Source organism: Hipposideros armiger, unplaced genomic scaffold (genome assembly GCF_001890085.2).
Source record: "Hipposideros armiger isolate ML-2016 unplaced genomic scaffold, ASM189008v1 scaffold_75, whole genome shotgun sequence".
Classification (NCBI taxonomy): Eukaryota; Metazoa; Chordata; class Mammalia; order Chiroptera; family Hipposideridae; genus Hipposideros; species Hipposideros armiger.
The window spans coordinates 2,097,639-2,119,224 of NW_017731425.1; the positions used below are offsets into that span (position 1 = coordinate 2,097,639).

The window sequence follows — 21,586 nt, forward strand, 5'->3', positions numbered from 1 at the left end:
CACACCCATCATTTTCCACCTTTCCAAGGATTTCTAAGGAATAAGTTCCTAGAAGTAGCATTACATAAACAGATGGTATATGCATTTAAAATTTTTATAGATCTTGCCAAATCACCCTCCATAGGAGTTGTTCCAACTTACCCTCTCACCAGCAATGTATCCTGGCAACACCTGAGTCTGTTTGGGCCAAACTGCCCTCTTTTCTTCTGGGTGCCATGCTGTGGGCTTAGTAAAGCCTGCCTCTTTTGGCCTAGTTTTACCCTCTGCTACTCATGGCACTACACTAGGATAGAAGTTGCTGGAAGCCAGCCAATTGACAGACAAATATGTACAGGGTACCTGCTACAGATCCAGCACTGTCCTAGGCATATAGGCTGTATTGCTGGCTTTGGAAAGCTAAGGTGTTCAGAGAAAGAATTAACACCACAGGAAAAGGTGGCTGCATTTAAAGTTGTAAGGACAACATACTCTGAGTGCTGTGCATCTAGTTCTGGAAGGACTAATCACATGGGTGAGCATGATCAAGAACCATGTGGCTGGCTTAATTGAAAAAAAAAAAAAAGAAGCATGAGTTGAAATGGAGAGTTTACATTTGAGTTGGGAAGGGGTGAGTGTGAGGTTGCCAAGGTGAGAAGCAAGGTTGGCTACACTGTGCCAGGTATGGATGTGCCAGAGAGTGGAATTACTATTTGATGTCGTAGGAAGTAGGTAGCTGCTGGAAGTTTTTGAACACAAAAAAGAGTGACCTTGTGTCTGTTTCTCAAACCTCAGTGAGTCCTGGGTGACCCTCTTTGTGACTCTCTGTTCGAATGAGCCTATCTGGGCCTTGTTTTCCCACCTGAATGGGGGACGTAGCTACAGGTCACTTCCTGTGAGGCTCTTCCTGGGACCACGCACAGTGGGACAATCTGGGGTGAGCTTAGAGGAGCCAGGGTGGCTCCAGGAGAAAATTGTGGCAACAACTTGGAGCAAGAAATGGGCCTCCCTGCATCCTTGGGTTTGCTTTGATTTTTCTAATGAAGTGTGGAATTTATTAACTAATTCAGCCTTTACCCATGTGTGCCTCCACAGACTAGCTTCCTTTTACGAAACAGCAATTCCTGAGCTGGAGTCTGCAATTAAGAAGAGGAGGCTTGAAGACAGCAAGTGAGGCGGGGAGGAGTGTTGTTGTGGGTGACAGAGGCCTGGGCTCAAGCCCTGCCCTCCCGGGCTTCAGCACCCCCAACTCTAAGACAAGGGGGCGGGGCCAAGGTCCTGCAGCTGCAGCTGGTGTGTCCCTACCTAACAGCCTCCTGGCCTCTGCATCTAGGCCTTTCCCCCTTAGCTGTTGCTCTAAGCTCTTGTTAACTGGCCCACTGGTTCCTGACCCACTGTTTGAACTGAGAAGTGGCCCTGGAACCAGCTGGCCTCTCAGACCCTGTAGCCTTTTCCCAGCTGCTGTCAACAGGGAACTATGAGGCATTCTCAGCCCTGGATATGGGGGGGGGACAGGGGAGGGAGAACCTGCAACTGCCAGGAATAAGCTCCCTCGGTGCCTTTTTGTCTCTCATATCTCTTTCTTTTTTCCTCTGGCCTTCAAAGGCTGCTAGGTGACCTGTGGCAGAGGCTCTCCCATTCCAGAAAGAAGCTACTGGAGATTTTTCACATCCTCCTAAACCAGATCTGCCTTCTCCCTGTCCTAGAAAGCAGGTAAGCCCTTGGAAGCTGCCACCCAGGTGGAAGATCCCCCTCCCTAAGCCCAGCAGGGGCGTTTCCCTCACTTTATCTTCCCCCTCCCCTGCTCCTGGGTTGCTGAGCCGAGATGGGAAACCAAGAAAAATGTTTTTCCTCCAACTGTCCAGAGGCCTCGCACAGGCCAGGTCGGGTGGTTGGGGAAGGGAGCTGCACATCATCTGCCTTGAGTGAGCTTATTATCTTCCCTGGTGTCCTGTTTCAGCTGTGAAAACATTCAGGGTTTCATTGAGGAGTTCCTTCAGATCTTCAGCTCCTTGCTACAGGAGAAGAGGTGAGTATGGTTGCGCTGGGACCTGCAGTGGGATAGGCTCATGTGCTCTCATCTGTCCCCACTAGACCTTATATAATAGAGCTCCTGCCATAACCACTACAGAGTAAGGTTCCAGAATTTGTGGTTGGGCAGCAGACATGGGGTGTGGGCCACAGCAAACCAGTGCTCCTGTGGCCCCGGCCCTGTCCCTCCCATCTGGTCTCTGTGTGGCAGGTTCCTCCGGGACTACGACGCACTCTTCCCAGTGGCTGATGACGTCAGCTTGTTGCAGCAGGCCTCATCAGTTTTGTATCCTTCTACCACAGCCACTGGGGCAGGGCGTGGCCTGAGCAGATCAGAGCTGGCCTGCTGGGACCCAGGGGAGCAGAGAGAGGTTTACCCCAGAACAGGTCAGCCAACTTTACTAGACACCCACCAAGGCCCCAGCACCTATTTCTGGAGGAGGGATGACTGCTCTGGTCCTCAGAGCAGGGGAGGTATCGTCCTGCTTTCTCTAGGTGTTTACTGAGTGTCTGGGCCTGTGTGACCAAGATGGACTTAGCCCTGTCCTCATGGACCTCACTGCAGGACGGAAGACCAACAAGTAAACAGGCAGTTAGCTAGAGTGTCATATGGGAGAAATTCAGAGAGTGGGAAAACCAGGGGAGGCACCTAACCCAGCAGAGCTCGGGGTAGGGGTATCACACAGAAGTGAAGTCCAGGCTGAGAACAGTAGAAGGAACAGATGGCCAAACCTCTAGCGAAGTATTCCCAGTGGATGGAGGACAGAGTAGGCCCATCTAAGGAGCCCACATTGTGTGTAGATCACAGGGTGGGGGTGAAGGGAAGGAGTCTAGTGGGAGGAGTTTAGGATGTGGCAGATGAGCTGGGGCGAGTGGATCTGCGTGGCCCTGGGATGACCCTCACTAAGAAGTTTGGGTTCTGCTCTGCCAGCATTTGGGAGCCGTGGGAAGGCGTAAAGCAGGGAGTGACGGGGTCATTTTAGACTTTGGAAAAGCTCCATCTGGCACAGGGAGAACAGACTGGCCAAGGACCTCCGTGAGTCCCAGGGGCTGGTGAAGATGCTGTTACTGGCATCTAGGCATGGCTGACGGAGGGGGGTGGGTGTTGGATTAGAAGCAGAGTGGGAGAGTCTAGGGCAACTCCCAGAAGTCTGGCTTGACAGTGCCCAGGGTGACATGAGGGTGGGGGGGGGGACATGGAAGACCATGGGCCATTTTGGTGGCTAGAGTAGGTTGCTCAGTCCTTTCTCAGAAACAGCCTATGGGCCCCCAGCCTTTGCAGAAAGCTCTCAGCTGGTTGGACAGGAAGCCCAGTGGCAGTGCCCCCCACCAGGCCCTTCTCATGAGGGTCAGTACAAAGGAGGAGCCGCTGGCTTGTCCGAACACCATATCCCAAGATACTCTGATGCCAGCCCCTGGCCCTGTCTTTACCCAGAGCTGCTTTCTGCTGAGTGGCAGGTACTGGGTTTCAAGGCCAGTGTGTGGCAGTGGTCCAGCCTGTTTCCTCATGCAGCCCATGTGCCCATGATGCCCACTGAGTCCAGCCCAGACAGCTCCAGCAGAAACCGTATGATCAGATGCTAGAGAGAGACTGAGAAATTATGCTGCCTCAGAGCCAAGGAGACAGAAAGGGCACCCCAGAGAGAGAGAGACCCCTTAACACGTCCTCACAGAGACGAGACGCGGACTGCCTACATCCTCCAGGCGGTTGAGAGTGCGTGGGAAGGGATGGACCGACGGAAAGCCGCAGATGCTAAAGACCCACTGGTGGCTGAGGATCTTAATGGGGTCATGGCGACAGCAGAGCCAGTCAATGGACCGTCATCACATCTGGAGAACTCAGAGAAAGAGGAGGTGGGTGTCTGGAGTGGCACTTTCCCCCTGCCTCAGCCCCACCTGGCTCTGTCTTAGAGGTTGGGGCAGCAGAAAACCTCTCTTCTTTGATTCTGCTTTCAGGAAAAAGGTATTTTTTAGAATGGATTGCCTGGAGCTCCTGGTCAGCCCTATGCTGCCTTTAGAGAGACCTGAGCTGAGGGCATGCTGGACCAGTGTGAGGAGAGAGCAAGTCTCATAAGCAGGCAGAGCCTCAGTTTCCCCTCTATCAAATGAGGCATTCAATGTGAAACCCTTGGTGCTTGCCTCTGAACAGATCACAGGGCAGCTGCTTTGGTTGCAGCTGGAACCAGTGCTTGCCCTCACCTCCTGGCCTCTCTGGAAGCCCCTCCATGGGACTGCAGGACTCCACTGAGCCTAGAAATCTCTAGTGCTTTTTCTCCAGGCTTTTCCATGACTCATCAAGTTCCATGGCTGTACTGATTGGGCACTGACTCTTCCCTGTGTGTCAGGGGAGAATGACATCGGGATTAAGAGCACATAGTCCCTGGGATCAGGCAGCTCAGAGGCGTATCCTGGTTCTTGCCACTCGCCAGCTGTGTGGCCTTAAGTATGTCACTCCTCTCAAGCCTTGGTTCCTCATCTATAAAGTGGGGCTAGATGCCATCCCGTCTCCATGAGGTGGTTGAGATTCCCAGAGCTGCTGCAGGGAGCGCTCCAAACCGGGCTGGCCTTCAATGCTCTCTTAACAGACGCTGCTCTTCTTCCTGTTAGAGGCCAGGCCCCATGACTGTCGCAGGGCCTTGGAGAATGACGGCCCCCTCTGCCTCTTCTCACCCTCTTATCTGAGTCATGACCGTTTTTTGTTTATTGATTGATTGATTTGGGAATTTCCTTAAATGAAAAGCCTAACAAAATTAAGCCCCATCAAGCAGTCTATAAACTGAATCCCCCTTGTTGATAAGCATATCATTAAAGGGAAGCACCTCCACACAGCCCAGGTCTGGTGGTTGCTGCTCCCCTCCAATGTCAGCCATCAGTTTGTTAGAGCTGGAAAAGGACCTTGATCAGTAGAAGCCACGGCCGTTTATAATAATCCTAGTCTAAGTCAGGCAATGCACTCAGCACTTTATGTGCATTATCTCCCTGAACCATTTGAAACAACTCTATGAGGTGGGTGGTAGTATACTTATTTTATAAGGAGGAAACAGATTCCGAAAGGGGAAGTACCTCACAAAGTCACACAGCTAGAAGCAGCTCAGCCTGTCAGTCCTAGAGCTCCCTTTTTCACAGGGGAGAAAATGGAGACAGAGAGACTTGAGTCACTTGGCTGAGGTACTACAGCCAGGAGGGGCAGGGCCAGGGCTCAGACCAGGTGCCCTGATTCCCAGTCCAGTGCTGTTTGGGGCCTGTTGCCCTATCACCCACCAGCCTCGCCTTCTCCTCCTTCACTCTGGCTCTCCCCATAGTGCATGGGGGCAGCTGCTGCCCTGGGCCCCGTCGTGTGCGGTGTGGAGCTGGACTCGCTCATCTCCCAAGTGAAGGACCTGCTGCCGGACCTTGGTGAGGGCTTCATCCTGGCTTGCCTGGAGCATTATGGCTATGACTCGGAGCAGGTGATCAACAACATCCTGGAGGAGCGGCTGGCCCCTGCCCTCAGCCAGCTGGACCGCAGCCTAGACAGGTGAGAGAGACGGGTGGGAGGAGGCTCATGACATCCAGGCTGCCTCAGGCCCTGGCCAGAGGCGCTCTGCAGGCCCTTGTCTGGGTCCCTTCTTAGCTCCCCTGCCTCCCATTCTTTCTTCCCTTGTGTCCCAGGACTCAGCTTGTTCTCTCTTCCCCAGAGCGATGTTTTCCAACCATTTAAACTAACGTCCTCTTTGGGGAATCATAAAAACCTTAGGCCCTTCTGCCCCCCAGGAAATTCTCACATGCCACCTGCAGGACAAAGAGTACAAAGTTGGACATCCCTGCTGCACCCTGTGGGAAGACCTATTAAAGACACGGGATATGACAGAGGGGCTGTTGAGCCTTTCAGAGCTCCGAGTTGCTGACCTGCCCCTGTCATTGCCACCTTTCCAGTAGATCCCTGAGGGAGGATGGCAAAGGCTTCTACTTCCTTCATATCTACCCTTTCTGAGTTTGGCCCACTGTTCCCTGAAGGCCCATGGGCCATCAGGAATGAGCACATGAATGGGTGTTTCTTCCACAAACAAATGATGCTTATCGAATGAGTGAATTAAGTTAGCTCTGCCTTTGGGTAAGTTCCTGAGCCTCTTTGTGCCCATTTCACAGATGAGCACACTGAGGCACAAGAGGTTGAGTTACCTGTGGCCACCTATCTCACAGGGCTATTGTGAGCATTAAATAAGGGAGGGAACTTTTAAGAAAATCTATATGACTGGCACACAGGACCAAGGGGGAGCGTTGTGTGAGGTGTGGGTACATACCAGGCAGGTCCAAATAGGGTAGGCTTTTAGATTGTGTCCCAGGTGTGGCTTTTGAAGGGGAGCGGAGAATCTGATGGCTACACATAGTAGGGGAGAGTGGGGCACAAGTTGGCATCAGCTGGCAAAGCCCCGCTTAAATTGATTTCTGTGCCACCCCCAGACAAGTGAAGCCAGACCCGACACCACTACTGACATCTCGTCACAACGTCTTCCAGAATGATGAGTTTGATGTGTTCAGCAAGGACTCAGTGGACCTAAGCCGGGTGCACAAGGGCAGGAGGTAAGTGCAGTGGGCTGTGGGGTTTCAGACCCCAACTCTGCGTGTACAGTGAGAAAGCAAGAGAAATTAAGGGCTCCATCTCTATGGAACTGAATTCAACTCAGGGCTCTCCAGCAGCCCAGATGTGTGTGCTCCTAGCAAGCAGGGGCAGGCTCTTTAACAATTATGCTTCAAGCTCTGACTCTGCATGGGCTGGTTTTCAGTGAATCCTACTTGTCGACAGCAAAAGGCCAGAGGTGCCAAAACTGTCCCCACCCCACCCTCCACCCACTTCTTCTTACATCTTTGGATATGCCGACCATCAAAGCTTTGGATGGTAGAGGTAGGCATCTCTTTGACCTGATTTGCTCCAGTCTGTGACAAAACGAGAAAATTAAGGACCTATATTGAGTGAGCTTTTCAGAAGGAGAACATATTTCATTTTAAGGCCTTTCTACATACTGTATTTTTAGTTTATGTCCTTCCTACTTTTTTGGCATTGAAAGTCCATTCATGATTTATTGATTCATTCAACAAATATTTGCCCAATGCTTATGGCCTTCCAGGCCCTGGATTTATTAGATGTTGTGGATGTAGTAGGCGGTGAAATAGACACGACCCATGCCCACGTGGAGTTTGCACTAATCAGTTAGTCAAACAAGCAATGTAAAATTGCAGATATACCAGGTAGTATAAGGTGAAGGTGTGCAGACTTCTGAGCCTCTGGCAGGCACTTTGATCCAGGCAGGAAGGGTCAGTTGCACAAACGGGAAAAGGAGAAGCTTTCCAAGGCGAGTGAACAGCAGAGGCAGTGGCCCCAAGGCCGTAGGGAGCATGGTGATCGTCTCATGAGCCAACACATTTTATGTTTTGGAAAGATCACATGCCTTTGGAATGGATACACATGGGAGGGACCAAGAGTCAGCAGTGATGGTAAAGAGGACGACTTAGTAGAGAATGGCAAGATAAGATGTTGATAACATTGTGCTGGCCCCCCGAAGTTCTCCTAAATGGTGTTGGTTTATGAAGTCCAGAAATCTGGGCACTGCCTGATGAGCACATCCTGCTCTTTCTCCCATCATATAGATGGAGACGGTGAGGTTCAGATAGGGGTGGAGACCTGCCCCGTTCTTATGATAGGAGTCCCAGTGGCAGAATTGCAAACTGCTATTTCAGTGAGGGCCCTGTGCTATTTCCCCTCCCTAGGGCCATCCAGTGCTGGAAGCTTGGCTGGCCAAGGGCTTGGGGAGCAGGCACAGGGCAGCTATAAAGCCAGCTGGCTGGCTGGCTGGCTGGACAGGAAGCAATTGTAAACTGCTTAGTCACACACGTTGCAACATTCCCAGATCCTAAGCCAGAGATGGTATCCTGCATCACTGGCCACTGTTCCAGGGCAGAATGACCCTCTGCAGCTCCTGCTGTGGGTAGAGGGGCAGACAAGAAGGACTGTGCCCCTGCTCCAGGGCTGCCAGGCAGAGAGACTAGGTGGCAAATGTTTACTGAACTCATTGTGCTGGATAGCCAGGGGTTGGGGATTGCAAAGAGGCAAAGCCTCCATTCATGTATTCATTATTTATTCATTCAGCAAATATTTATTAAGCAATTTACTAGTGCCAGATCCTGTGCTGGATAGTAGGGAGACAAGGTGAACAGGGCGCCCAGGCCTCACCCTCAAACAGCACCGAGACCACGGGAAAGACTTAGACCTTAAGTAAGCAGTGACATAGTGGGAGAGGTGCTGGGAGGGGGCATCCAAGGGCCTCAGCAGGGCCACCTGTCCTAATCTAGGCAGGGCAGAGAGGCCCAGGGACCTGGGCCCTGCCCTCACAAGACCACAAGAGAAATTAAGTTGCATAAGGCAGGTCACACTTGAATTTGTGTGTGTGTGTGTGTGTGTGTGTGTGTGTGTATGTATGTTATGAAATCAGGTAGGATACACTCAGTGGCTGAAGGAATAAGGAAATCTGTTACCTGTATGACAAGAAATTGCAAGGGAAGGCAGTCTAGGCTTGGTTAACCTGTGTGCAGCCCCATCATCGAGGCTGCATCTTTTCCATCTCTTGGAGCTGGTTCCCTCAAGGCCCCTGGGTGTCTGCTGCTGTTTGATCCATTTGTTTGTTCGTTTGACCTCCCGAAATGACAGTGCCAAGAGGAAGTCTGGACCAGGTCGTCCTGTATCTCTCTTAGAGACCAGGAAACCTTTCCCAGAAGTCTCCAGATTCCTTCACATCTCACTGGGGAACTGGGTCACAGGGCCGAGATCCAGGGCTTCAGGAGAAGGGGGGAGGGTGGAAAGACCTGAACAAAATGAGGGTCTGTTTGGAGTGGGGATGAGGTAGAGGGTAGCCCTTGGATAGATGCCAAGCACATGTATTACAGGTATATCATAGCTAAACGAAGGAGGCAGTGTGTATAAGGTGGGGTCCCATAACTCCTTTGGACTTAACAGTGGTGCCCTGGAAGATGACAAGTGTTCTCCCCCCAAAAAAAGGTTCTATGGCCCAAAACACCTGTGTACTCTGTCTGCCTCTAGGAGAGTCATAGAGCACATTAAAATCTCTAGAAGTCCTACAGCAAAAGAAATAGGATTCACTTTGTTGAGCCCAGCAGGTGCCAGGTCCATTTCTACTCATCGCCTTATTTTACCTCACATCATCCCTGGGAGGCAGAACTAAGACTTGGCAAGGATAAGGGACTTGCCTGTGATCGCCCAGCTCAGGAAGTAGCAGAGCAGACTTCAGTCAGAAGATCTGTGTTCAGGCCCTGGCCCCACTGGTAGAAGCTGTGTGACCTTGGGAAGGTTGCTGTGCCTCTCTGGATCCCCTGATTCCTCACCTGGAAAAGGAAGGGTTTATTGCTTCTGCAGGCCCTTTAGAAGTTCAAAGTTGGGAGTCACCACACTAAGGGTCAGTTTGAGTTGGGCCTTGAAAGATAGGCTAGAGGAAGTGGGGAGGGGAAAGGTAGTCAGGCTTCAGGGAGCCCACATGTTCCCTGGGTTCACTGCCATCTTTAGGAGGCCAAGGAAGCAACCTGCTCCAAAGATAGTCTCCGAAGCCACTGCTGCCTATGTTTCCAGACTTGATTGAAGTTCTCGCCCTCAGATGGATCTTCTCCAGCTAGTTTTGCCCCTCATTTTCTTTTCCTTCCTGACTCCAAATGAAATCCTGGGGCCAAAGCCACACCTCCCAAGATGGGGTAGACAGGGTGCCCAGGGTGCCAGATTCCACTATCCCTAGTAGCTGTGTCCTCTGCCAAGTGCCCGGCGAGGGTGGTTGGAGTTTCCCAGGCTTCTGTGCCTGGCCCTGCCAGGGAGTCACATAACCAGAAACCACATAGTGCAAAAGAACCGCCCTACTTCCCAAAACCTGGGACAGTGTGGATCAGGAGCCATGAGATGTAGCAGAAAGGACAGTGATTCCTCTCATTCATCCTTGGTCCCCTGGCCCAGCACAGGTCCTAGCATCTAGTAGGCCCTCAGGAAATTTACACTGAATGAATGGATGTACTCCTACCAGTGGCACCAACCACTTAGACAAGCTTGGGCCCCTTTCACTTCCTTTCCACCTCTTTCCTCTCCAGCCCCAACTTGACGAAGAGAGGCAGGTAAGGGCCAAGGTCACAGTCACGGGCCCCCTTTCCTGGTGTGATGTGAAAGATTCCTGTGGACCAAGATTTTTCCCTTGTCCAGATCAAATACCCCCCCCCCCCCCCCNGGTCACAGTCACGGGCCCCCTTTCCTGGTGTGATGTGAAAGATTCCTGTGGACCAAGATTTTTCCCTTGTCCAGATCAAATACCCCCCCCCCCCCGCCACCATACAGCCTCTATTATCCCTCTCCAGACCCCAGCTAAACCCCTTGAGCCAGACTTCATTCCTTCTTTCTCTGAGTTTCCAGAGCTCGCTTGCCTCCAGTCAGCACATTCCATATAGCACATTTCATTTGCCAGTCTGTCACCCCCACTAGATTGTGAGTTTCGTGAGGACAGATCCATATCTTACTCTTTTCTAAATCCCTCCCCACCTCAGCCTTAGTAACTTGCGTGGCACATAGTAGGCCCTTAGTACAAACTATTGAAGGAAGTCAAACCCTAACCCACCACGCTGGAGGCTGAGTCCTCACCTGCCTGAGCTCCCAAGCAGACAGCAGACAGACTCAGGACCCTGCCCCTCCCTGCACCAAAAGCCAGTTAATAGAAGATTTTTATGGAAGCTGTGTATGTGTCTTTTCTTTTGTGTCTCTTCTTTATCCCCCCTACCCTTGATACATTCCAGAGACCTGATTTTACAGCTAAGCTGGATTTTCTTACCTAGCATCTCATATTGATTTTCCCCTGCAGAGCTTGAAACTATGTTCCACAGGCCTATGTGTCTGACAAGCCAGGGTTTGGGGGGTTTTTTTTGTTTCGTTTTGTTTTGTTTGACAGGCCAAGTTTTTCTACAGATTTGCAAAGCCATGAGTCAAGAGGCCCGGGTCCCCACCACAGCTGGGCCACAGCTCACTGGGCTCCCAAGTGTCCCTCCTCTTCCCTGCACTGCACCCAAGTTTCCTCACCTGTGATATGATAAGAGTTGAGCTTTCAGGCTGTTTCTGACATGGAAGACTCAATGTAGAATAGATAGAGAGCCACTGTGGTGAAGTGGGACCCCCTTCACCGCTCCTCACATCCCAGAGGCCCTCTGGGGCTGCCCTGAACTCAGGAAGAAAACCACATTTGGCCTTGCTCTTTCTTAAATGTTTTTTTTATAAGATTCAAATAGGGGCCAGCCGAGTGGCTCACTTGGTTAAGAGCACGAGCTCTGAGCAACAGGGTGGCCGGTTCAATTCCCACATGGGCCAGTGAGCTGTGCCCAAGCTGAGCTGCTGCTGAGCTGCCAATAGGTGGCAGGATGGCTTAGCTGATGAGAGCACATGCTCCTAACAACAAGGTTGCCGGTTCAACTCCCACATGGGATGGTGGGCTGCACCCCCTGCAACTAAGATTGAACACGGCACCTTGAGCTGAGCGGCCGCAAGCTGCTGACGGGCAGCCGGATGGCGTCTGGACTTGGAACTGAGCTAGCTGCGCCCTCCACAACTAAGATTGAAGAACAGCAACTTGACTGTTCCCCTTCCCCAATTCCCCAAAACTTGCCCTTCCCCAAATCCCCAATAAAATCTTAAAAAAAAATAAAAGATTCAAATAACCCAGGGCCCTCTTGGGAATCACCATTGTCATTTGATGGGGGGCTTACTTGCTCCCTCTGTGTGCATTTACATACATGGATATATATGTGTCCATAGGAACAGATAGGTGGTCTAGTTTGCTTTCAGCTGTTTATACAGATGAGGTCCTACTGTATGGGTTTTTCTGTAGCTTGCTCTCCTCAGGAATAGGTCAGAATTCTTTTTCCATCAGCACAGATAGATCACCATCTTTCTCGAGAACTGCCTCATGGCATTCTGGAATATAGATGTGGCACAGGTCATTTGGCTGTTTCACCGGTGATAGACATTAGTTGCTTTCCATTTTCGCCATTACAAAGGCTGAAAAGAAAATCCCCAGTTAGACCTCTTGGTGCGCATGGCCAGCGTTCCTCTAGGGCGGAATTTCCTAGTCGAAAGGTGGGCATGTTTCATAGTCTAACAGCTGCCCTGGGATGCTCTCCACAGTGCTGGGCCCGATCACATGGCACCAGCAGCAGTGAGTCTCACCCGCCCACACCCCTGCCAGTGCTTGGTACCAGTTGTCCCAGTTTTTGGTGGCCTGAGGGTGAAGAAGTGAGCTGATGGTCTCTCCAGATCCTTGCACCCCACAGCCTGCAAAACCTGATGGTTCTCCTTCCTCTCTCTTTCGCTGTTCCTTCTCATTGCCAGGAAAGAAGAGAACACACGGAGCCTGCTGAACAACAAGCGGGAAGTGGTGGCGCAGCGGCATCGCTATGAGCAGTACAGCGTGGTGGTGGAAGAGGTAGGCGTCCTAAGGCCGCAGGGCCCGTGGTGTGCTGGGGACACCGGCCGGCCCCTGGGCCCCTCAGACCCACGCTTCTGCCACTGCAGGTGCCATTGCAGCCAGGTAAGGGCCTGTCCTACTATGGTGATGACTACGAGGACGAGTACGATGACACGTACGATGGCAACCAGGTGGGCGCCAATGATGCCGACTCAGATGATGAGCTCATCAGCCGCAGGTGAGGCCACAAGGCATACAGAAGGTGGAGTTCCGGGGGCCCAGTGGTTTCCGGCCCATGGGGCTCTCCTGTAGCCTCTTGTTTATACAGAGGCCCTGACCACATGAGCAGGTCAGTGGCAGAACCAGGGCCCAAACCCAGGCCTCCTGTCTCCTAGTCCAGTGCTCTCTCCACCCCCAGCCACCCACTTGGCTGGTTGGTGCAACCTACCCTCAGTAGGGCAGCATTAATTTGGTTTCATGTAGTAGTTTTACATTGTTCTTAATTGCAGAAAACTTTTCCCAGTGGAATAATATGGAGATTCCCCAATACAGATAAAAACAGAGCTGGAGAGCCTTCATGTTCCCAGCTCAGTCTCCCCCACCCCCATATATATATACACACACACTGTCAGAAACCAGGGGCTACAGCAAAGCTGGCTTAAAAAGCCCTTCCCATCAGCCCCCTCTCACCCAGCCCAATTCCCTCCTCCCTGAGGCTCTCTCCCCAGGTTTAATCTAGTCTTTGATCTTACTTTTTTTTAAACCCTTAGGCCCTTCACCATCCCTCAGGTGCTGAGAACCAAAGTGCCCAGAGAAGGGCAGGAGGAAGTGGAGGAGGAGGAGGAGGAGGAAGGCGAGGACGAGGCCCCCAAGGTAGGGGGCAGATGAAGGGGAGGGTGCAGTTGTGAAGGGTGACTCGGGAGCACTCCCTACCCCCACTCCCTGTACCTGGCCTCGAAGCAGCCCCAGCATTACTGCCCAAGAGAAAAGGGGTCCCTTCAAGCCCAGGACGTCTGCTTGGAGAACTGCTGCCTTAGAACTTGCCTCTGCTGCCCAGCAAGGACCCAGGGGATGGATCAGAGGCCGGGCCTTTGAGCTGCTGGGTTCATTAGGCACAGGAGCCTGGGAGCCGAGACAGAGGCAGCTGTCGGCTGCCGTGCCCAGGATGGCAATTCTTAAAATCAGAGGAGCGTTAGAGCCCAAGGGCCCTTGGAGGTCACCTGGGCTGATGGGTTTGAAAATTCTATTTTTTGGCAGCTAAACTTTTTCTTCAAATGAAATCTTAACTAGAACCTCAACATATAAAATGAATAAAAGTGGTGCTGCTCTGGTTGAATGGGGTGGCAGCCTGGGACCCCCTGGGTCCCCTCATGCCCTCCCACCAGGGTTACTCATGTGTTTTGTCTGAGTAAACGAGTAGCCGGTCCTGGGGGAGACAGCCTGGTGCGGGGAGGGCAGCACACATGCCTTGTCCGAGGGGCCTCTCAGCACAAGCGTAGGCTCGAGCTTCCAGGGCTTTCCCTGCTTCCAGGTAGGGGGCAGCCCACATATTTATGTAAAATCTCCCAGTTTTCAAAGGTTACTAATTCTACTTGTTTTGTTGCTGTTTTTTTAAACAGCATGGGCCACCAAAGCCTGTCTGTGTTCTTTGTCACAGTTATTCCTTACACTCTTGCTAGCCCAGGCTCCTTTCATTCTAGGCACAGTAAACAGTCCTTAAGAGTGGGTGCTTCCATGGGGCAGCCAGTTAGCTCAGTTGGTTGGGGCGCAGTGCTCATAACACCAAGGTTGCCAGTTCGATTCCCACATGGGCCAAGGAACTGCACCCTCCACAACTAGAATGAAGACAACTACTTGACTTGGAGTTGATGGGTCCTGGAAGAACACACTGTTCCCCAATAAAAATTAAAAAAAAAAAAAAGAGTAGGCGCTCCCACAGCACGTTGGTGATGGCACCAGCATGAGGACAAGGCAGCTTTCAGGGGCGACTCTTATCTTTCAAGGCCTTACATGGCCTCTCATGGTGGCCATCCTGGCCTTCCCCGTCGCCCCCATTTGTCATCATTATGCTCCAACTACAGTCAGCCGCCCTACTATGCCAATCCAGGAAGCCTCCGTCATTTTTGCTGTCTCCCCCTCAGGGAATTGGAGGAAGGACAGAGGAGGTGGCTTCCAGTAGAAAGCCTGGACCATAGCAAACCCAGTTCCATTCTGGGGCATCGCCCTGCTGTGCTGTGGCCTCCCCCCCCCCCCCCCGCTCCTGGCATGGAGGCATAACAAGATTCAGTCAATCGCAGCCTCACCCCGGCTTAGGGAAATGGGGCAACTCATGATTGTTTTCTCTCCTCCCCTCCCCAGCCTGACCATTTTGTGCAGGACCCTGCGGTGTTGCGGGAGAAAGCAGAAGCCAGGCGCATGGCCTTCCTCGCCAGAAAGGGGTGAGCATTGAAGGAGCTGTTTTTGGTGGGAGGGAGCCCATCTGGGGAGGGCCCAGCCAACTACCTAGGAAGCCTACACATAAATACTAAGTGTTTTATGTGTATTAACTTATCTCTCACCACAACCCTATGAAGTAGCTACTATGATCATTATTCTCATTTTACAGATGAGGAAACTGAGGCCCAGAGATGTTAAGTACTCTAACAAAGGTCACACAGTTAGTAGATAGTGGAGCAAAGATTGAGTCCAGGTGGCTCAGCTCTGGGGCCCACATTTGTAACCATTATTTGACAGACACTACAAGGGGTTATCACCCAGTGTGGGATCCCAGTGTGTCCAAAGCTAGCTGGTGTCAGGCAGAGTGTAAAGTGTGAGAGAGCTCAGACAGGCACACATCCTTTATGGCTGAGAAAGGCATGATAGGGACAAGAGCACTTGAGCTGAGCCCTTCAGGGTAGAAAGGGTGCTAAGGAGTTTGTCAAGGAGGGTAGAAAGATAAGAAAGCACAGATGTGGTCAGGGAGAGGGGTCTTTGGAGGGGAGCTGGGAACATAACCAGAGTCACCTCTCATTCATCCCCCTCATCTTCCTAGTGAAGAGATGGTCTAGAGGGGACAAGGACCTGCCCAAGGTCCCTCCTCCACTGAAGGCCCAACCAGGGGTGGAAGCCCAATCCCCCGTCCTGGCCCTAGGACTTCCACAGCACCTGCCCACTGGGTGCAGGAGGCCTCACCAAAGAGGGAACGTGTTTGGATCTCATTCTGAAGGCAGTGGGAGCCACAGAAAGTTGATGAGTAGGGCACAGAGCAACTTGGACTTCTCTTCATCCCAAACCCCTGGCCACAGAGCTCTGGGCAAACCCAGCAGTTGAGATGGGTGCTAGGTCTAAAAAGGTGATAGGTCACGACTGTGAGTGCACTTGGTCCTTGGAGGCCACCAAGCAAGGCTCTGTGTAGAATAGGAGTATTATCTCATCTGTAACACGAGGCCTGGATGGAGATGGGAGGGGACCCATCCCTAAGCCTTCCTCCTCTCCTTGTGTGGGCTGCCGTTAGCCCACTAGCTGGTCCTTTCTCGCAGCTTAGCCGGGGTCCCACCTGGAGGCAAGGTTGACAGAAGCGAAATCACCAGGCACAGGGCTAGCTGGAGCCCCCATATCCCTTACCTGCCAGGGTCTTTCTCCTTCTACTGGAAGTTGGGACATAGGTATCCTACCCCAAGCTATGTGCCCTCTCCCAGGGACCTCTGAGGAAGTCTGTGGGCTCTTTCTATCAGAGATTCTTCTGGCCGATGGGTTCTCCTGGAGATGGGTTGTTCTTCCTTCAGGTACCGGCATGACAGCTCGACAGCAGTGGCCGGCAGCTCCCGGGGCCATGGGCAGAGCCGTGAGACAACTCAGGAGCGCAGGAAGAAGGAAGCCAACAAGTCGACACGAGCCAACCACAGCCGGAGAACCATGGCCGACCGCAAAAGGAGCAAAGGCATGATTCCATCCTGAAGCTGCCGTACCAGGGAGGCAGCAATACCAAACCCACCAGGCCACGTTTCTAGAGCCCAGGACCTCTCACCAGTTGGCTCCCTTCCAGGGCCCAGGTTCAACTCAACCCCTCAATAGCCTCAGCTTTGCAGCCCCTGAGAAGGCCACCTCATTGTCCACCAGCCAGCCGGGAGCGCCTTCTTGTAGAACACACAGTGCCTTATTCCACAGTGGAGGAACCCAGGGGCCAGCGAGCAGGCAGAAGGGACGGAGACAGAGCCCCCAGGCAAGACCCCCAAACCTTGTGCAGCAAGACACCACTTCCCCTTTTCCCTGGATGGCAGGAAAACCTGTATATTCAAAAACAAAAACAAAGCAAAAGGCCGGCGAATAAAGTTTTTGACCCTTTTAAAACAATCATCCATGATGTGCCCATGACCTGCTCTCCCTGTGTCCCATTCTTGTTTCAGCCACTGTCTGGAGAGGAAGAGGGCAGGACAGTCACCATGCTCTTTTCATCTACCTTTTGTGCTTTCCTCTCATTGAAACCCCTCCTAACGTTGTTCTGCCTTGCTGTGTGTCCCTGAGAACATCACTTCCTTCTCTGAACCACCATTACCTGCTTGTGGAAGAAAGGACTTGGTGTGTGAGGCCCTGCAGTCCTGTCTGGTATCTCATTCAGTCCCCACCACCTCCACCTGGAGGAAGTGGGTACCGTGCTCAGCCCCAGGGTACAGATGAGGAAGGTGACACTGAGAGCTGAAGACGCCTGCCCAGGCCACAGCTCGGAAGTGGGAGAACAGGGACGGACACCCAGTCTGACCCCTGGCCTTCATTGGGTCCTAGACCCCTGGGGGTGGTGTCATCTCCATCTCCGCTGCCCTGAGGATACTCGGCCAGCAGCAGAGCCCGTACCAGAACTCATTGCCCCCTTGTCGCACATGCACTCTATTAAATCCTCCAAAATTGAGGGGTCAGAGACTAGAAGAAACAAGTGAGAGCGTTACTGCCGAGCCCTGTGGGAGCAAGTGGGACTTGGGCCTAGTTCCTCAGAGCCCCCTCCCAGGCATGACCAACTGGCTCCCAATGTTACAGCAGCTGCCAGGCATCCCGATTCCTGAACCCCCCAGAACGTTGCTGAAGAATGGCAGAGCAGCAGCAGCGGGGCATGTGCTGGGCCGATCCTAGCCCAGCCTGGCCTGTAGTCCAGCAGAAGCCAGGGCCCCTGCCACGCTGGACCTTGACAAATCGCCCTAGATGCTCGTACAATTTATTTGCATGTGGTTAGGATGAGCATCTGAAGCAGCAAGGCAGACAGGCACTTGACGAATTGGTTTTGTTAGGTCAGCCCGTACAAGTGAAAATCAATAGCAATTCCTCTGTGTCATGTCAGGTCTCTTGGTGCATTGCCGATGCAGAGCAGATATGGAGGTGGTGTCCTCCCCTCACATGGCCGAATTAGATGAGCTCAAGCCCGGGGTCAACCATCTTGACAGGCAGCAGGAAGACTGTTTCCTCCTGGAGGCATTTACCAGGAGCGGCAGGGACCATTCTTTTCTCTGTCGCTGAGATCTTGTCCCTGGAGCAAAGCGATGCGGGCTCGGGGAATTCCCGGGCTTTACCTGCCTTACCTGTTACTGTTCATATAGCCCTCTCACCTTCACTTTGTCAACTGTACCTCCTCACCCCCCAGAGTGGTGTTCAGGGTTCACGATGGCTTCCTGGTGCAAAGGACTTAAGAAGGAAGTGATTTTTCAAATTTTTCAGAATGTAGTGCCAGGTCAAGTGTAATCTCCATTGAGGAACTATGTACTTTCTCATTTCAGATCTTGAGGGCACCCTTTCAGGGATGCTTTGAAAACAGCTCAGGGGTCATCCAGAATGGTGCTGATAGGCACACCCCTTCACCTCTTGGGGCCTCAGTTTCATCATCTGTAAAGTGGGTACTTTGGACCAGATGAATGGTTTCCACTTGGTGCCGATTACATTTTCTGAGGAGGCCGCAACGTTTAAGACCGGCAATGGCAGAAGTGTTAGAAGTGGAGTGGGACGGAGGCTCTGAGCCCTGCCCACCTTGTCACAGGGGCCCACCATCTCCATGACTGTTTCTAAGCAAGAATTTTCCAAGTGCCTTCTCTGTACCCTGGCAGAGAACATGACTACCACAGGCATTTCCTAGGAAGCTTTTAAGGCCTTGTGCATCCGAGAGGACTTCAGACATGTCTTTGATTTTAGTCCATGGCAATGACGGTGAACATGATTGTATCAACAGAGCTTCTGTGCCTGTGTGACTGGGTGGACAGAGCCTGTCACTGTTTATAAAAGGGAGCCCAGGAGCCCAGGGATAACTTACCCAAAGCCCGTGGCAAGTTAGTGGCAGCATCTGGATACAGATCCTTTTTGAGTCGCCTTCTGAGACAGCCAGGTGTAGTCTGCAAGAATAAATGGTTGTCAAGAACCTGCTTATCCCTGCCACACCAGGAGCTTGGGGTAAATAATACAGGGAGGGAAACAAAAATAAAAATACAAGTAAACACACCAAAAATGCAGGGAGAGATTGTGGAGCCTTCCCTTTAAATGATGTCCTTGAAGACTCGTTAGCCACATAGGAAACTAAATACTCAAGAATAATTTAAAAAATAAATAAATTTGAAAGCAGAATACGTGGTCACGTACCATGATTGTGAAAATGTTTTTTTAAAAAATGATTTTGCATACAGACCAAATCGGGAAGGGAATGTGCATAAATGAAAATGATGTGAGATGGTGATGATTTGTAATGAGAATAAAAGCACTTACTACTTCATGGCCAGAGTTTCCACTGGGGTCTTTCCTTGCATTGTCTTGTTTAATCCTCACAAAGTAGGTACAGGTGAGAAAAATCGAGGTACAGAAAGGGTAGGCAACCTGACCAAGCAAGCTCACACATTTAGCAAGTGACTAAGGAGGGGTTCAGTCACTTCCAAAGCCCACAGTCTAACCCTTAAGCCACCTGCCTTTCCTCTCTTTCCTCCACTCCCGGATCCCTGTTACTGTTCTTACAAAGAAAGAAAGAAATACGAGTCAAATAGCTGCAGAATAAGAGGACAGGAAATCCAGTTTCATCAGGCCAGGCTAATGGGATTCCGATTACATGTATATTGAACTGTTTGATATTGTCCCACAGATCTCAGATGCTCTGTTCCATTTTTTTTTAATTTTTTTTTACTTTCTGTCTTCAAATTCATTCTCCTTTCCTCTGTGTGTCCAATATGCCATTAAGCCCGTTGAATAATTAGTTTGGTTTCCTGTTCCTCTCTAGGGGAACTGGAGAAAAGGCAAAGGGCAGAGCATTTCAGCTGAGATGGGGACAGCAGAGCCTGGGGAGCACTGAGGCCTGGGAGGGGGCCAAGAGGCTGGCAAAAGGTCCAGGGGTGCAGGTAGAAGAGGGGGTGGAGGAGAGGGAGTGAGCCCCAGAGTTAGGGCCACAAGCTAGGCCAGGCTGTGGCCTAGACATTTGTCCAGAGCAGCAGCTTTCAGTGTTTGCTGCCTTCCCTCCAGGCTTGGGGTGTGGACAGTCAGCCTGGTTTGGAGGGCCAAGGGAGGGGAGGACGAATGTATCCACTCAGCACACATTTACCAAGATATACTAGGCGCCAGACACTGCACCAGGCCTGTGTGAGAAAGACCCAGCCCTACCCTCATGGAGTCAATAGTCCAAGGAGGATATGGATGTTAAGACACGTTGGGAAAATGATTAGTAACAGTTGTGCTAAGTCCTAATAAATAAATGAATAAAGAAGTGAGTAGGCAAGATCAACAGAAAGAGTCCGAGGGAAAAGAGACTTTCCAGAAGCAGAGGGTGGTAGTCACAGTGTCAGGCAGTAGCCAAGAGGTCAACCAAGCTAAGGCGATGGGGTTTCCTGGGGCTCTGTCCCAGCTTTGCCAGGAAGCAGAGGGGTGGCAGCCAGTGGGAAGATTGGAAGATGAGGAAGGGAAAGCAGGAGAGTGGGCCTCTCTTGAACTTGACATCAAAGAGGAGGAAGAGGGGGCTCAGAGGTGAAGAGGAAGTGTTAGAACTCAGAACATGTTTATGGGATGGCTAGGAGCCAGGGAGGCACCCGAGCTCCAGGGAACCCATCCAGGAGAAGGCTAGCCCCCAGTTGGGGGAGGAGTAAGGCCAGGGCCCATGCGGAACTCCCCAGATCACCCCGCAGAGCAAGGGGCACCCCAGCATCAGGTCATTTTTAAATCTCTGGGTGCTGGGGCAGCAGGGAGGGGCCTTGACTGTGGCCAGAGGCTGTTGCTGCAGTTCTGCAGCCTGAACCAAGGTAAAAAAAATCAGTCTAAAGGTTACCATCTCCAGCCCTATGTGTGTGTGTGTGTGTGTGTGTGTGTGGTGATGGGTTGGGGGTGTCTTAAAATGAGCATGAAGTTCTGACTTCCCATCGTACTAGAAATTCTCTTCCCACAAACAATAATCAAGAGAATTTTACACAGACTGGCAGAATTCAGAGAGCCTTAAAGGGCATTTAGTTGAGAATTTCTTAACCTATTCAAACCCTCAACCCACCCCAATCTCAGGCTCTGGGATTTCAAATACCCACTCTTCCCCTGGGGGTGGGGAGCTTTCCGTGCTTACAAATTCATTGGGCTTCTGTGGGTCTTCCCCAGCCATGAGGTTGTGCCAAGCTTCACTCACTGTGGTCTGAATTACAAAAACAACGGGTACTTAATTCTCGTTTTCCAAATATGAAATTGTGACATCGAGTATGCTTTTTCTGGCTTCATGAGCCCACCCTCAGCACTTGGACATGTCCCTTAAGTGCTCTATCATCCCAAGTGGTAATTATGGTTTTCTCTTCCTGAAAGTGGTTTTCACAGATGAGCCTGGTAGAAAAGGGGCCCCCATTGGGATGAAGGCCAATCATTCCTGTACATTTGGAGGTTCTATTTGCAGAGCTTATATGCAGATTCCCACCCTATCTCCCGTCTTCTGATCTCACCTTCTTAGCGGTCTTTCACATGTACATTCCCAGGCCTCACCTGCCCATCTGTTTTATTGTTTATTTGTCCATAAAGGTGGCCTGGGGTGGTGAAAACAGTGCTAGATTAAGGGTCAGGAGGCTGGAATCTGGGCCCTGGACTTTAATAAGCTGTGTGAACTTGCATCAGTATCTTGGCTTCTCTGGGCTGTGGTTTCTTGTGAGAAA

General features: G+C 51.6%; 1 protein-coding gene across 2 annotated transcripts in view; it reads left to right on the forward strand.

Moving 5' to 3' along the window:
* The window catches only part of ASCC2 (activating signal cointegrator 1 complex subunit 2), a 41,364-nt gene extending 22,164 nt beyond the window's left edge, over positions 1 to 19,200 (forward strand). For both annotated transcript variants that reach the window (XM_019643176.1, XM_019643177.1), the window contains 12 exons: positions 1,072 to 1,146; positions 1,582 to 1,689; positions 1,937 to 2,005; positions 2,219 to 2,293; positions 3,681 to 3,861; positions 5,310 to 5,524; positions 6,451 to 6,570; positions 12,404 to 12,497; positions 12,587 to 12,717; positions 13,250 to 13,352; positions 14,838 to 14,917; positions 16,244 to 19,200. In XM_019643176.1, coding sequence (XP_019498721.1) covers positions 1,072 to 1,146; positions 1,582 to 1,689; positions 1,937 to 2,005; positions 2,219 to 2,293; positions 3,681 to 3,861; positions 5,310 to 5,524; positions 6,451 to 6,570; positions 12,404 to 12,497; positions 12,587 to 12,717; positions 13,250 to 13,352; positions 14,838 to 14,917; positions 16,244 to 16,415 — 1,423 coding nt within the window. In that variant the 3' untranslated portion in view covers positions 16,416 to 19,200. The remainder of the gene's footprint in view (positions 1 to 1,071; positions 1,147 to 1,581; positions 1,690 to 1,936; positions 2,006 to 2,218; positions 2,294 to 3,680; positions 3,862 to 5,309; positions 5,525 to 6,450; positions 6,571 to 12,403; positions 12,498 to 12,586; positions 12,718 to 13,249; positions 13,353 to 14,837; positions 14,918 to 16,243) is intronic.
* The last annotated feature ends 2,386 nt before the right edge of the window (positions 19,201 to 21,586 follow it).